This window comes from Neophocaena asiaeorientalis, unplaced genomic scaffold, assembly GCF_003031525.2.
Source record: "Neophocaena asiaeorientalis asiaeorientalis breed wild unplaced genomic scaffold, Neophocaena_asiaeorientalis_V1.1 scaffold106, whole genome shotgun sequence".
Classification (NCBI taxonomy): Eukaryota; Metazoa; Chordata; class Mammalia; order Artiodactyla; family Phocoenidae; genus Neophocaena; species Neophocaena asiaeorientalis.
In genome coordinates, this window is record NW_020172597.1 from 3,641,326 (window position 1) to 3,656,352 (window position 15,027).

Here is a 15,027-nt window from a genome sequence, read left to right on the forward strand (position 1 = left end):
AGAGCTCTGTCTCCTTTTCTGGGGCATCCATGAATGCCATCTGTAGGCTTACAGTGTGGGCTGGTGGGACCCTGATGTCAAGCTGTCTTGGCAAAAAGTTACTTGAGCATTTAATTTACAAGGGAGACCTCAGCCCAAATGAGGGATTGGACACACCAGCATACATAAGAAACCGTGTTTCAGGGTGAGGTCCCCTCATTGGCATAGAGGTTGTAAGAAAGAAAAATTTTGTACTTCTCCAGAAACTGCCATGAACTGGATGGATTGAGATGTTTTCTGTGCCACCTTGGTGTTTATCACAGAGTTTGTTGCACTCGTATTTACCAGAAGGTCAATCAACTTGTCCCACACTATCAAAGTTACCTGGGGCTCCTGTGGGGAAATTGTAATTGGACACCTCAAGTTCAAGGGAGCCCCCAGGCCTCTTCATTCATCATCAGTGTTCCTCTCTTTCTACCATATGAGAGGCTCCCATCTTTCATTTATTGTTTTCTTTCTTATTCTTTAGTCTAGGGCAATCTTTTTTCCCATGCCCTTCCTCCTTACAGTAAGCACCCTGTTCCCTCCTCAATGGTGACTTACCTCCCTTCCAGTTACTTGCCTTCCAGGAATGCAATGCTGCTGCCAGAAAAGTGGCATTCTGTCTTGCATCCCCTCGCTTCTGTCGTTGTTCCCTGTTGTTGAACACTTTAAAAGCAACATCTACCAACTGAGAAGGGTTCATTCCAACTGCACCATCTAACTTTTGTAATTTTCTTCTTATATCTGGGTACTTTGCCCAATGCAGGTCATATTTACCATTCTCATATTTTCGGGGGTCTCAGGATCTACATCAGTGTAGCACCTATAAGATTGATAAATTCCTTCTAGAAACTCTGATGGATCCTTAGTGGGTTTTTGTTGTATCTCCTGAATTTTGTTTAAGCTCTTTTGCCTAGGTACTCCCTTTGGAATACCCACTAAGATACACTTCCTATAATGCTTTAGGAGCAGGATACCTCCATTATTAGGCTCCCAGTCAGGCTCAGCGGCAGGAACTGTCAGATTTGCTTCTGGAGTTCCATCTGGATCTGCTGGATGAAGCTAGTGTGCTTCCTCTTTAGCCTTGTCAGTGACCATCCTTCTTTCATCCCCAGTAAGTATCATATTCATACGAGTGTGAATGCCCAAGAGGGATGGTAAGTGGCAAAGATAGAAGTGAAAATTTCAGTCATGTGGAGGGAGTCCTCTCGGTAAGTAGGGTTATAGTTTTTCCAATTAAACAAATCTGATGTTGAGAATGGCTTGTGCATCCGTAGAAACCCAGCTGGTTTAAGAAACGCATCTGCATTAAGGCCTCCTATAGGATATTGGTGCAAGGGAAACTGCCCTGCTCCAGAAGTGGCTCCTAGTCCAAACTGGGTGCCCTGTCAGGTCTTAGATGGTGACACCAAACCTGGCCCCTGTGCCCCGGAGGTTAGCATAGGAACTTCTAATTGATCCCCATAAGTAAATGAAACAGGAGGCGGTGAATATGTTGGTGGCATGTGGGCGGGGGGTGGCCAGAACAACTGCTGGTGCAGTCTGCTCGGCCAGTGGGGGAGCCAGGCTGGGCACAGGGGGGTGTAAGTTTCAAAATAACATGTCCCCACTCTCACTTTCTCCCCTTCCTCTTGTAGAACAGGTTTTCCCTTGGTTTTCTCTTTCGACTGCTGTACCATAAGGTGGCAGCAGTCTGACTTCTTTTCCTCCTGTTACAATAGCATAAATGCTTCTACATACAGAATCTCATCATTTTTACCTGCTCTTTCACAAAACAATTCTAACTGCAAGATCGTATAATAAGTGAGCGATTCAGTGGCCACTGCTGTCCTGATCCTAACATATATAGGGTCACACACTATTACAATAAAATATCATCTCTTCTTTGGTCATAGACCCACAGCTATATTTTGCCCATTTATTTAAGATAAGCCCCAAAGGGCTTTCCTTAGGGACAGATGGAGTGTTTCCCATATTTATAAGTTCAGTGGGCTTCCCTGGTGGCACAGTGGTTAAGAATCTGCCTGCCAATGCAGCGAACACGGGTTCGAGCCCTAGTCCGGGAAGATACCACATGACGTGGAGCAGCTCAGCCCGTGGACCACAACTACTGAGCCTGTGCTCTAGAGCCCGCACACCACTACTACTGAAGCCCATGCACCTAGAGCCCGTGCTCTGCAACAAGAGAAGCCACCACAATGAGCAGCCCCCTCACCGCAACTAGAGAAAGCCCACGTGCAGAAACGAAGACCCAACAGAGCCAAAAAGATAAATAAATTAGATAAATAAAATTTTTAAAAAGTTCAAGAACAACAAAACACAAAAAGCACAAGCAAATTCTAATACCAAAAGCACAAAGAGATTCCATCAAGAATGAATGCAGTATAGCTGATTCAGTTTGATATACAGCAGAAACTAACACACCATTGTAAAGCAATTATACTCCAATAAAGATGTAAAAAAAAAGAATGAATGCAAAACAAAAGCCAACAAACTGGTTTACAAAGTAGGTAGAGTCCAACAACGATTCCGCTCTCCAGCAGGGTACCCCAATCAAATGAACAAATTGGCTTTTCCCTTAAAGGAAAAATGCCCAAACTGAGAGGGGAAAATGTTCCCAGTTGTATATACTGGAGCTACTTACCCTACTATGTGAGACCCATTTGGCCCCCAAATGTTGATTCCCCACTTCAGCTGCCGGGCGCTGGGGCAGCCGGTGCCACTTCAGGGAATTCTGAAGGAAAGATCCTCAGGACAAATGGTCCCGGTGGCTGCTAGGGCCTTGCCTGAAAATTCCCCAACAGAGGCCAACTAGCCACAAGCACCAAGGGTCCTGGCCGGCTCACCAAAAGTTGTTGCCGAGCCCAAGATGTGGGGCAAAAGCACACCTGGTCACAGCTGGCTCCCCTCCAAGGGTTTCAGCCAGGCGTCCTGATTGTCCTTCAACGCGGCACTAGGGTCACATCCATGACCGCAGGCTGAGGTGGGGCAGGGGCTGCAGGGAAGGGGCAGGTGGCACCCAGAGCAGAAAGAGGCCTTGCGGAGAGATGGGAGCAATCTTGGCCTGGCCCAGGGGAGGGGGCGTGAATCCCCAGGGCTGGGATAGGGCAGGGCAGCTGCCAAGACATCCGGGCCCTGATGGGGTAGACTCAGAAATGGGGGGAGGCTGGAGGTGTCAGCGGCCTTCCTGGCCCAGGGGAGCAGCATCTTCATCTGGGTCTGCGTGCCGGGGGAGGCCACAGTGTGGCCCCCATCTCGAGGTGTGGCCACACATCCCACGTCTCTCACAAAGGGGACAGCATGCCTGCCAGCACCCTCAAAAGTTCAAGAACAACAAAACACAAAAAGCACAAGCAAATTCTAATACCAAAAGCACAAAGAGATTCCATCAAGAATGAATGCAGTATAGCTGATTCAGTTTGATATACAGCAGAAACTAACACACCATTGTAAAGCAATTATACTCCAATAAAGATGTAAAAAAAAAGAATGAATGCAAAACAAAAGCCAACAAACTGGTTTACAAAGTAGGTAGAGTCCAACAACGATTCCGCTCTCCAGCAGGGTACCCCAATCAAATGAACAAATTGGCTTTTCCCTTAAAGGAAAAATGCCCAAACTGAGAGGGGAAAATGTTCCCAGTTGTATATACTGGAGCTACTTACCCTACTATGTGAGACCCATTTGGCCCCCAAATGTTGATTCCCCACTTCAGCTGCCGGGCGCTGGGGCAGCCGGTGCCACTTCAGGGAATTCTGAAGGAAAGATCCTCAGGACAAATGGTCCCGGTGGCTGCTAGGGCCTTGCCTGAAAATTCCCCAACAGAGGCCAACTAGCCACAAGCACCAAGGGTCCTGGCCGGCTCACCAAAAGTTGTTGCCGAGCCCAAGCTCACTCTGCTCAGCAGACAACAGGCCAATAAATCAGGAGACAAGTTGTTGGGACAAGGAAGAACGACTTTAATTGGAAAGCTAGCAGACTGAGAAGATGGCAGACTAGTGTCTCAAAAAACTATCTTGTCCCAGTCCAAATTTGGGCTCCTTTTATACAGAAGAGGAGAGGGAGGGGACTACTGCAGTGCCAACCAATGGCTTAGCGGGACCACTAACGGTCACTTGTTGACAGTTGCTTGCTTGGGGGAAGGGCTCACTGGGGCACTGACCAATGGCTGAGCAGGACTGCTTAGGTTGCACCTGCCCCACCCCTATTACAGAACAACTCCACCCACAGTCTATGTAAGGCACCGTTTTATTAGAACCATAAAAACATACACGCTTACATGTGAATTTGTAACTGGGAGAAACGCTGTCTGAATGTAAGATGTTTTTCCTTTGGCTCTATTGACTTTCCTTCTGGGGACTTTCATTTTGTCACTAAGTTTTGTCTCATTGTTGCCTCACCTCCTCTGCCTCTCACATTTCTCCTCTTTGTAGCTAAAAAGATGTCTCTAGAAGGGAAGCAAGACCGTCTAGGCGGCCAGTAAACTGGTAATAGGGGCAACTGAAGGGGGAGAGACCGTTGGTGCAGACATTTCTCCGAGAAGTCTCCTCTGTGAATAAACGGCCGCCTGTGTGTGGCCAAAGGCTGCGGCTTAGGATGGGAGGAGTTCTAGAAACCCGGTCGGTGGACTTAGATGGGTTTTCTCTTCTTAAATCATAGCGTTCCTGTGTCGTCCAGATCAGACAGTTATTCCCGTCTTCTCTGTTACGGAGCCTAAACCAGCCTCTTGTTCATACTCCCTTGAAACCCATGAGGGGCAGTGACGTACTTCATCCTGAATCCACAGTCTCACAAACTAAACAGAAAAAAATGAGTTTCCGTTTGCGTGCGTGTGTGCGTGCGTGCATGCGTGTGTGGGGTTCAAACCCAGGCCTGCCATGGAGGCTGCGCTTTCTCAGTGCGGCTCTAGGGCTGCACAAAATGGATGGGAGCCCGTGGGTAAGAACAGGAAGCTCCAGCTGGTCAAGGAAGGCCTTTCAGAGAGGCTCCCTGCGGCCTCACGCTGACGGGAGGCCCGGATCCTGGAGTGGAGAGACAGTGCACCTGAGGGGACAGCCGCAGAGTGTCAGGGGACCGTGACCAGGCGGGCAGTGGATGGACGCCATCGAGTGGACTGTGCAACACCTTCTGGGGCTTCTGGGGAGGACTGATCTGCCCTGCCTGGTGGGAGACGTCCTCCAGCATCAGCCTGGGACAGGCAGAGGTTTCCAGAGGCAGACGAGTTACAGGTCTGTTCAACAGTAGCAAGAAGGAAAAGCATTGAGTTCCTAGTTCTCATGCGGTGAGGAAATACCCTGTGGGGCAAAAGCACACCTGGTCACAGCTGGCTCCCCTCCAAGGGTTTCAGCCAGGCGTCCTGATTGTCCTTCAACGCGGCACTAGGGTCACATCCATGACCGCAGGCTGAGGTGGGGCAGGGGCTGCAGGGAAGGGGCAGGTGGCACCCAGAGCAGAAAGAGGCCTTGCGGAGAGATGGGAGCAATCTTGGCCTGGCCCAGGGGAGGGGGCGTGAATCCCCAGGGCTGGGATAGGGCAGGGCAGCTGCCAAGACATCCGGGCCCTGATGGGGTAGACTCAGAAATGGGGGGAGGCTGGAGGTGTCAGCGGCCTTCCTGGCCCAGGGGAGCAGCATCTTCATCTGGGTCTGCGTGCCGGGGGAGGCCACAGTGTGGCCCCCATCTCGAGGTGTGGCCACACATCCCACGTCTCTCACAAAGGGGACAGCATGCCTGCCAGCACCCTCACAGTTCAGGTCTAGAGGCAGGGACCCTGGGCCTCAGAGGTTCCTGAAGTTCCTGCCTCTGCTTTCTGGAAAGGGTCCCGCCAGAGCCAGGCAGCCTGGGGGCCACCTCCTGGACAGCCGGGGCCTGCCCTGTGACCCAATCGCTCTGCGCCCAGGAGACCCCAATACGATCCTTGACCAGACAGTTGCACAAGAAAAGTCGACAGTGAGCACAGCCTCGGGAGCACCGAAGGTCTCCCTGCCCTCTCAGTGGACAGGGCTCTCCAGGGACTCACAGGACAGGGCTGCTGCACACGCAAGCCTGGAGGGCTGCCGGGCCAAGGCCACCCCATGCGTCCACCAGGTGTGGAGCTCTGCTCCAGTGCCGCGTGGACAGCCGCCCGCCTGCCCCCATCGCTCCACGGCCTCCTCCTGGTGCCCTCACGAGCCTTTCCCTCTGTGGAAGGGCTGCTGTGTGTCTTGTGGCTCTGCCTCCTCACGGGCCTGCTGTTCTTCCTCGTGACCCTAACCTGCCATGACCCAAACTCCCCGAACGGCTTCTCCCTGGGCCCCAGAGCTACTTACCCTACTATGTGAGACCCATTTGGCCCCCAAATGTTGATTCCCCACTTCAGCTGCCGGGCGCTGGGGCAGCCGGTGCCACTTCAGGGAATTCTGAAGGAAAGATCCTCAGGACAAATGGTCCCGGTGGCTGCTAGGGCCTTGCCTGAAAATTCCCCAACAGAGGCCAACTAGCCACAAGCACCAAGGGTCCTGGCCGGCTCACCAAAAGTTGTTGCCGAGCCCAAGCTCACTCTGCTCAGCAGACAACAGGCCAATAAATCAGGAGACAAGTTGTTGGGACAAGGAAGAACGACTTTAATTGGAAAGCTAGCAGACTGAGAAGATGGCAGACTAGTGTCTCAAAAAACTATCTTGTCCCAGTCCAAATTTGGGCTCCTTTTATACAGAAGAGGAGAGGGAGGGGACTACTGCAGTGCCAACCAATGGCTTAGCGGGACCACTAACGGTCACTTGTTGACAGTTGCTTGCTTGGGGGAAGGGCTCACTGGGGCACTGACCAATGGCTGAGCAGGACTGCTTAGGTTGCACCTGCCCCACCCCTATTACAGAACAACTCCACCCAGAGTCTATGTAAGGCACCGTTTTATTAGAACCATAAAAACATACACGCTTACATGTGAATTTGTAACTGGGAGAAACGCTGTCTGAATGTAAGATGTTTTTCCTTTGGCTCTATTGACTTTCCTTCTGGGGACTTTCATTTTGTCACTAAGTTTTGTCTCATTGTTGCCTCACCTCCTCTGCCTCTCACATTTCTCCTCTTTGTAGCTAAAAAGATGTCTCTAGAAGGGAAGCAAGACCGTCTAGGCGGCCAGTAAACTGGTAATAGGGAAGTGGCACCTCTGATGGGCCCAGTGCATGTTTGTGGCAGGTGATGTCATAGGTCAAAGGTTGTTTAGTCAACCCTGGCCCATGGACTCAGGGCTAAAGCACAGCTGTGTAAGGGCCGGTGATGTCCCTGACCTGTAACGTGCAGTGGAGGCTCATGAGACCCACGAATAGAACACACATGTTTATGTATGTGCACGTGTACACTAGCTGTATAAATGCACACGTGTGTGTACACATACATACATGTGCATGTGTGTCTATGCCTGTGCATCACTGCTGCAACACGGGGGTGAAATGTAGCTGGAAGTGGGATGTTCGGCCCTGGGTTTTAAGAAACATTAACAGTGAGCTTGTAGTCATGCCCTGCTGTTTAGTGTGAGAAAATTCCACAGGGAAAGGAAAGGAAGAGGTTCTGTCACATTCTCATCTTTATGATGAAAGCCAGGAAATAGATGTCTAAAGATGAACTAATATCTGAATATTCAGATGTATCTACTCAAAGGAATTTTATACATTTGAAATGTTCATAGTTGAGACTTAACAACCGAGAAAAAGTTTATGTAGAAAAATTGGGGAAAATATAGACTTCTTTCTTACACTCACAATTTAAATTAACATGAAAATAGCCCAGAAAAATGAAAATGATGCGTTGTAGCGGGGGAGGGGTTTTATGGGTGATATTTTTTCTAAGGTTCTTTACAGTTGTTATATATCGCTTTGACAATTAAAACACAAGAGGGCATTGGAACTGCAAAGAGGTACAGGAACATGGCTTTACTGGTGGAGGTGACTTTTCCGGGGAGAAGCAGCGTGTTTTTCCGGCCTCCTGAGGCTTCAGCAGCTGCGGGTAAAATCCCAGCTTTACCAGCATCACTACTCCTAGGCTGAGGCCCCAGTCATGTCTCTGCCCACAGCCTTTTCTCTCTTCCTTCCTTTTCAAACCACAAACCCGCTGGTTGAGAACTTAAATGGATAAGAAGGGCTCTGGAATTAGATGCACGTGTCTGAACGTGGACTTGGGGTAAATGTCTCTGCCCGCGGAGCCTAGGGTCTCATTTGGGGGCATCGGTGAGTGGCCTACTCTTGGGCGGTACTCAGGAGAGCAAGCACTGAGTCCTGGCAGCCGCTCCTGGCAGCCGCTCCCGCCAGCCGGGTGCTGTAAATCCTACACTGATCCCCAGAAAGGATGGGGTGGAAGGTAGAACTCGGGCCTCGGGGCCCCGAGATGGATGGGAACCCTGGTTCTGAGAGTCCCCGGTAGTGGTGCTCTGAGCCGTCACCGAGGGGCTCTGATGCTTCTCAGTGAAGTGATGGGTCTGGCGTCACCATGAAGACTGGTTGAGTTCATCACGTGAACTGACTGAAAGCTGTAAAGCGCTGTCCCAACAGGCGGTGCCCTGGACCGTCACTAATCCCGAGCCTGTGCTCCCGAGGACCCTCCCCCGCTCCTGCAGACCTGCCCGCTGGGGGCTGGGGCTGGACTTGGGACTCGGGTCTTCAGAGGAGGAAACCGAGGCCCAGTGGGTCCCCTGCAGCCTCAGGCTCCGTGCTCCTGGCCCGCCCCCAGAGAGGTTCCTGCTGTGTCCCCATGCAGGGCCCCACCCTCGAGTGACCGCCCTCTCTGCTCTCTCCGTCTCAGGGCGCAGCGTGGATCCTGGCCTGGCCGGTCTGCTGGGGCAACAGGCACCGCGCTCCAAACAGCCTTTCGTGGTCACCTTTTTCAGGGCGAGCCCCGGCCCCGTCCGAGCCCCTCGGGCGGTGAGGCCCCTGAAGAGGAGGCTGCCGAAAAGAACCAACGAGCTGCCGCCCCCAAACAAACTGCCGGGGATCTTCGGTGAGGTTGGGACCAGGTGGTGGGGACAGAACCCTCCTGGCTTCAGTGGGGTCAGGCTGATTGTCCGTCACCCAGCCACCTTTCCTGACACCACTTTGCCCCTGACCCTGGGGACCAGCCACGGCACGGTCTCCAGGGCTCTGAGCATCTGCCCTCGCCACCCTGAAGTCCCTTCCTGTCCTCCCTGGCTCACCAGGCCCCCACCCCACCCCCCCATCAAAATCAGGTGCCCCTGGTGGCCCTCGGTGCTGCCCCGGGCGCCCTGCAGGATCCAAGCGTTTGTGTGAAGGTGTCCCTACCAGGCCAAGCCCCTGGGGATCAGAGCCCCCTGGTGCCCTCCTTTCCTTCACGGGGAGCCAGGCTTTGCTTGGCCTCAGTGGGAGCCACTTGTCCTGTGGAATGGGCGTGGCTGGAGAGGCGGATGAGGTCAGGGGTGTCTCCGGAGGAAAGGAGGAGGGGCTGCTGGGCGGCAGAGGGTCCCCGGGCTGCTGAGTGGACCATGGGGAGTCACAGGCTGAAAGTCAGGGGAGGCTGGGCTGAGCGTGGGGTGACTGTAACCACGGGGGATCATCTGGAGCCATCGAAGGTTCTTGACCAGGGTCACGGTGCCAGCAGAGCTGCAGAGATGGGCTTTATGAGACCAAATGGGTTAGTTTCCCATCGTTCATTTACTCAACAAATGAGCCCATCAGGGCGTCCCCCGCCCCAGGAGCTCCCCGTGGTAGGTGCACAAAGCAGGAACCCCAGCAAAGACCTTGCCCCTTCTGTCCCCCGCAGACGACGTCCACGGCTCCCACGGCCGACAGGTGTGCCGTCGGCATGAGCTCTATGTCAGCTTCCAGGACCTTGGCTGGCTGGTAATTCCTGACTCTCCTTCTTTCCTAAATGACAGTCCCCACCTTGATGATGGCAAGTGTATGTTCAAGAGGAGGTAGAAACATGGGGGATTTGCACTTTCTTGTTTTACTTTCCTCTGTGTTTTCCCAAGTTCTCTAAAGGGAGAATGTGTTGCTTCTATAGTGAAAAGTGCTTTTTTGTGAAAACCATGAAAATGGAGACTGTCTGAATCCTCAGCCATAAAATGTCAGAGCTGCAGCAGGAAAACTGAGGCCAGGGTGGGCAGTGCCTCTGGCCTTTGCTGTGACTGGGGGTGAGCTGGGGAGGATGAAGCTGAGCGCTGATGGCGCATGAGGGGGACAGAGATCGTGCCCAGCCCTGTCTGCTGAGGGTCTTCCGGTGGATGTCAGACCTCTGGGGAAACTGCCCTGGGAGGGGCCCGAGGGTGGGCTGGTGGGCCCTGAGGCTGAGGGAGGGTAAGGGGCAGCCCTGAGTTGTGCTGTGACAGGTGCTGGACTGGGGGGCTCGGGAGGGGCACATGGATGGGACTCACCTTCTCCCATTACCTGCCCCCAGGACTGGGTCATCGCCCCCCAAGGCTACTCAGCCTATTACTGTGAAGGGGAGTGCTCCTTCCCACTGGACTCCTGCATGAACGCCACCAACCACGCCATCCTGCAGTCCCTGGTCAGTACCGCGTCCCTCTGCCTGGACGCCCAGGGGAGGGGTTTGCGGAGGAGAGGGGCGCGTGCAGCCAGCAGGTGATGGCAGCACTGCTGTGTCAGGGAGCTTTCTCTACATGGAAACTGTAAGGAACGGCACCAAAAACGGAGGAGAGCTTAAACACGCTCTCCTCCCGGGGTACGCTCCCGGGCAAGGTTCACTGGTCCGAGAGAAAGGGGCCAGAGAAGTCGCGCCCCGGGCGAGGGTTTGGGCAGAATTTATAGGGGAAGAAGGGAAAGGGGTGTGGTGAATCCGGGAGTGCGCAGGGTATTCCTTATTTGGTGGTCTTTTCGGTATCGTGAGGGACCGTTAGTCCCGCCCCTCGAAAGGCGGGAAGGCTGAGCCGGGTGGAAAGTCCCCAGGTCAGTTCCTGGAACTGGGTGGTCCGGAAAGTTTCGGTCGGCTGCAACCTGTGAGTCTGATTGCGTTCCGCTGCCTCGGGCCAGTTGGCCTTACAAAAACCTTTCTGCGTGCACGTGCAGTGAAATCCCACAGCCCTGCAGAAACTGGTCCCCGTGTGGGCCACCCCCAACCCGTGCACCTAAACAGACGTGCACGTGGGGGACTTGCACGTCCATGCGGTGGGTACCAGACTTACAAAGGCCCGCCTGCTGGTGGTCAGAGGCACAGCCCGTGCATGATAGGCGGGCATCCCACACGGCTACTTGTGCCCTCGGAACACACACGTGCACCATGTTCACTGGCACTTTCGGCCTCCTGTGTGTCACACACGCCCTCAGGGTCGGGGTGGGTGACACACGTGTGGGTCCTGCCCCCTCTTCCTGTGCACGAGTCCCCAGGTACCCCGTGCCCTTCTGGTTTCCCCTCCTGTTCCTTTCCCGTGGCTCTTTTTTCTGGGTCCCTCCGGGCTCTTTGTGCCTCTTCAGGCTTTTGATGCCCCGGTGTCTGGGGAAACTTTAAACGCTGAAAACGTTTCTGACAGGAACACTGTTGCTGCTGCTTACCGGCGCTGTTTGAAATGTTTTTTAGGGCTGAGGCTTCTTTCTAGAACATTGACCTGGACACTGTAGTTACAGGTTGTTCAAGGTGATGCCCTAGAGCAAATGAGTTAAGGCAGCATGGACCCCAGGATAATGCCTCCTTTCCCAATGGTCACATGGGATTTACTGGACCCCTGGGGAGCTGCCTTCCTTGAAGAAGGTCAGGGGTGATGGAGCCTGTCCTGGCAGCAGGCTGCTCAGAGCTGGGGCTTCTGGGGTAAGGCTGGGCTCTGGGGACCGGGGGCCAGGCTGCCGGACAGGGCCCCCCATGAGACGGCTTCGCCCAGGTCCTGCTCAGCGGCCTCCGTGAGGCCTGGGAGGTCCCGGTGGATGGAAGCAGGTTCCCTTTTCTCTCCAGCCCCTGACAGGCTGGGGGGCTGCCTTCCGGGCCCTTCCATGTGGGGCCCCGATGAAGAGTCCAGGGTGAACGGCAGCTCATCCTGCCGAGTCTCCAGATAAATATTTTTGTAGAGGCTGCAAGAGCTCACTCAGTCGGACTGTCTTTAGGGGTAGAGCTGTTTGGAGGAGGGTAACGAGATCCCCGTGCCAGGTCCCAGTAGTGCCGCGGCCTCGGCCTCAGCCATGGAACTGGGCAGGTGACTCGGTCCCTGTGCCCTCAGTGGTCATCTGCCCAGAACAATCCCTGCCTAGAAATTGTTAGGAAGGGTGGAGGTGCTTTGAGGAACAACAGTGTCGGACACCCCAAGGGTGAGCCTAGAAGTCTGGCCGCTAGCAGGTGTAACACGGACCTTCACCGGCTCCCAGTCTGGAGGGGGAGACGGACCAGAAACAGCTCATGCGGACAAGACACGATCAGGGACGTTGCAGAAGCGCAGGGACAAAAGAGGAGCAGAGGGGACCCCGGGGGCGGTGCTGCAGGGGCGCAGGCAGGACCTGGGACACGTGCCGGGGGCCAGCAGGGTCAGGGTCGTCCTGTCTGACGGGAGGGGCTGTGACAGAAGCCACAGGTGCCCTGGCTGGGTCTGAGGGCAGCGGCGGGGTGGGGGGATGTCTGTCACCATGTTGAACCATCAGGAGTTCAGGTCTGTGGAAAAGTTATCTTTTTGCTGAGCCAAGTATGGTGGCTACATCGGGTGGCCCAGGGTGACAATGCCCAGCACGGGTGACATAGTTTCCCTTAACCTTCTGCACGGCAGTCATCAATAATCAACCTTGATATTTTTTCTTTCAAATCTGGAATTTCAAAATGACCAGCACAGAACTCCAGGTGGCCACCACCAACAGGTTAGAGTTGGCATGTGGAGTGAAAACTCTCGCCATCTCCTGCCTCCAGTGCTCTGGGGCACGGGGCAGCCTGGGGCCAGGCGTGGAGCAAGGGCGAGGCTTGTTAGCACCTGCCCGTGTCCAGAAGCTGTCAGAAACAGACTGTTCAGCCAAGTCTGCGTCACCCTGTGTGCCCAGGAGCCCCGTCCTGTCTCTTGGGGCCTGTGAGCCAGAGAAAAGGCTCCGGTCCCAGGGGAGTGACAGGCAGCAATTAAGCTGAGCTGGGTGGGGCGGTTCCCGGAAACCACTGCTCTCCTTGGAGCGGCCGCCGGCAGTTGGAGTGTTTATTTGATTTCTGACTTGGTAAGCCTGTAATTTACCTGGTGGAGCAGACTGCGTCCAGCTGCCCGAACCCTGAAATACTGTGTCATTAAAAGCACAGCCTGGGCCCGCCCCAACCCACAGGCACAGCCCAGGACGTGCAGCCCTGGAATTCACTCTGCGCCCCAAGGAGGGGCTCCGGGAGCGCAGGTCTGGCAGGAGGGGTGGAGGCTGGGGCCTTGCTGCAGGACAGCAGCCCCTCCGCCTGGACCTGGGAGGGCCTCTGGGAGCCAGGGCACAGGAAGTGACCCTCCCCATGGACAGAGGAAGTTGGTGGTCTCCTCTTTAGCCTGGGGCTTTGAGCTGAGGCTGGCAGTGAGCGGACCAGGTGCCAGCCCAAGTGTAAGGAGACCCGTATTCTGGCTCCAGCTCAGCCACTGATGTCTGGGCAAGTGCCCCCTGATTCAGGGTTCAGTTTCCTGTCTCTGGCATGAGGACATACAAGGACTCTGACGTCTCCAAAGGCCGTTCCAGCCAGAGAATCCGCCTGCCACTCTGGCCATCTCTTCTCAGAGAGCCAAGACATGGCCTGAGTGCCCAGCTGTCCTAGGACTTGAAACCTGCCATTTCAGGGCCTTATTCAGAGCTCTCTCCTCCCAACATCAAGGGCAGTGGAGGCTTAGAAACTTTTGACAAATGTCAGTGTTAGGTTTCTTCAGTGCCTAAGCACATAACCTGGCATGGTTTGGGGCACCAGGAAAGTTTATGAAGTGAATGTTTTGAAGATGTGGACTGCCCTGCCCTCAGAGGTGTAGAACGAAAGGAACACAGGATTGTGACACGACTCCCGTTTCATGCAATAAAGCCAACAGTCCAGCAGTCACGGCCTTCCTGACACTTCTGGCACCTTCAGCCATCCAGGTGGCCACCAAATGAAATCAAATAGAAGAGGCTTCAGAGAAGGGAGTTAAGGACGGAAAGCCGATGAGGTGGCAGTGGTCAGTCACTAGGCCCACCTCGTTTATCTGGTTGCCCTTGGCAGTCTGGGTCACATTCAAGGCTGTACATGAGAAGCATAAATGAGGGTGGTCAACTCAGGCCCACTGGTGGCAAAGTAAGCACTGCCGGAGAGGGTGGGCCCAAAGGAACAGCAGCGCCTGGGGCCACGCTGTGTGGGCACACTGCTCTGTCACCTCACCCCTGGTGCACATCTTCATAACCGAAGCGTGATCCTGGCCCAGATGCCAGCTCATCGGGCGAAGCCCTATTCTTGTGTATCTCTATGTAGGGAAGTAGGTGACATTCTTCAAGAAATTCCCTGTAACTTCATAGGGAAGGAAGCTGTGACAGGAGAGGGTGAGCTTTGTAGCTCACAGACCCGCTGGCAACAAGCCCTGGCTCTGCCTCTTGTTGATCTGACCACACTGCGCACCGGGAAGCCGGCTCCTCCCTCTGTAGAACGGGCTACTGGCTCTGCCCTGGCAAGGCCAGCGCGGGGAGCAGGTCTGTTCGGAGCACTCGGCACTGGGTCTGCACACCTGCGCTGAATGAATAGCATTATTAGTGGCCTTATTTTATTATTTTTTTTGCGGTACGCGGGCCTCTCACTGTTGTGGCCTCTCCCGTTGCGGAGCACAGGCTCCAGACGTGCAGGCTCAGCGGCCATGGCTCACGGGCCTAGCCGCTCCGCGGCACGTGGGATCTTCCCGGACCGGGGCACGAACCCGTGTCCCCTGCATCACAGGCGGAGTCTCAACCACTGCGCCACCAGGGAAGCCCTAGTGGCCTTATTTTAAATGAGTTTGCAAATGTGGGCCTCTCCTGCGTGCCTTCCTATTAAAACCCACTCCTCCCAGAATGTGTCCTTGGAGGTGCTGCTGTACTTACTTCAAAGCTGTGCTTTTCCTAAAAAAATAAAAACTTGGTTG

The 15,027-nt window shown here is 54.3% G+C and overlaps 1 protein-coding gene across 1 annotated transcript in view; it reads left to right on the plus strand.

The window, feature by feature from the left end:
• LOC112395504 (bone morphogenetic protein 8B) overlaps positions 1–11,448 on the plus strand; it is a 35,353-nt gene extending 23,905 nt beyond the window's left edge. Inside the window, exons 5-8 of the mRNA XM_024738742.1 lie at positions 8,799–8,993; positions 9,771–9,850; positions 10,407–10,521; positions 11,441–11,448. Of these exons, the coding sequence (XP_024594510.1) occupies positions 8,799–8,993; positions 9,771–9,850; positions 10,407–10,521; positions 11,441–11,448 (398 nt within the window). The remainder of the gene's footprint in view (positions 1–8,798; positions 8,994–9,770; positions 9,851–10,406; positions 10,522–11,440) is intronic.
• The last annotated feature ends 3,579 nt before the right edge of the window (positions 11,449–15,027 follow it).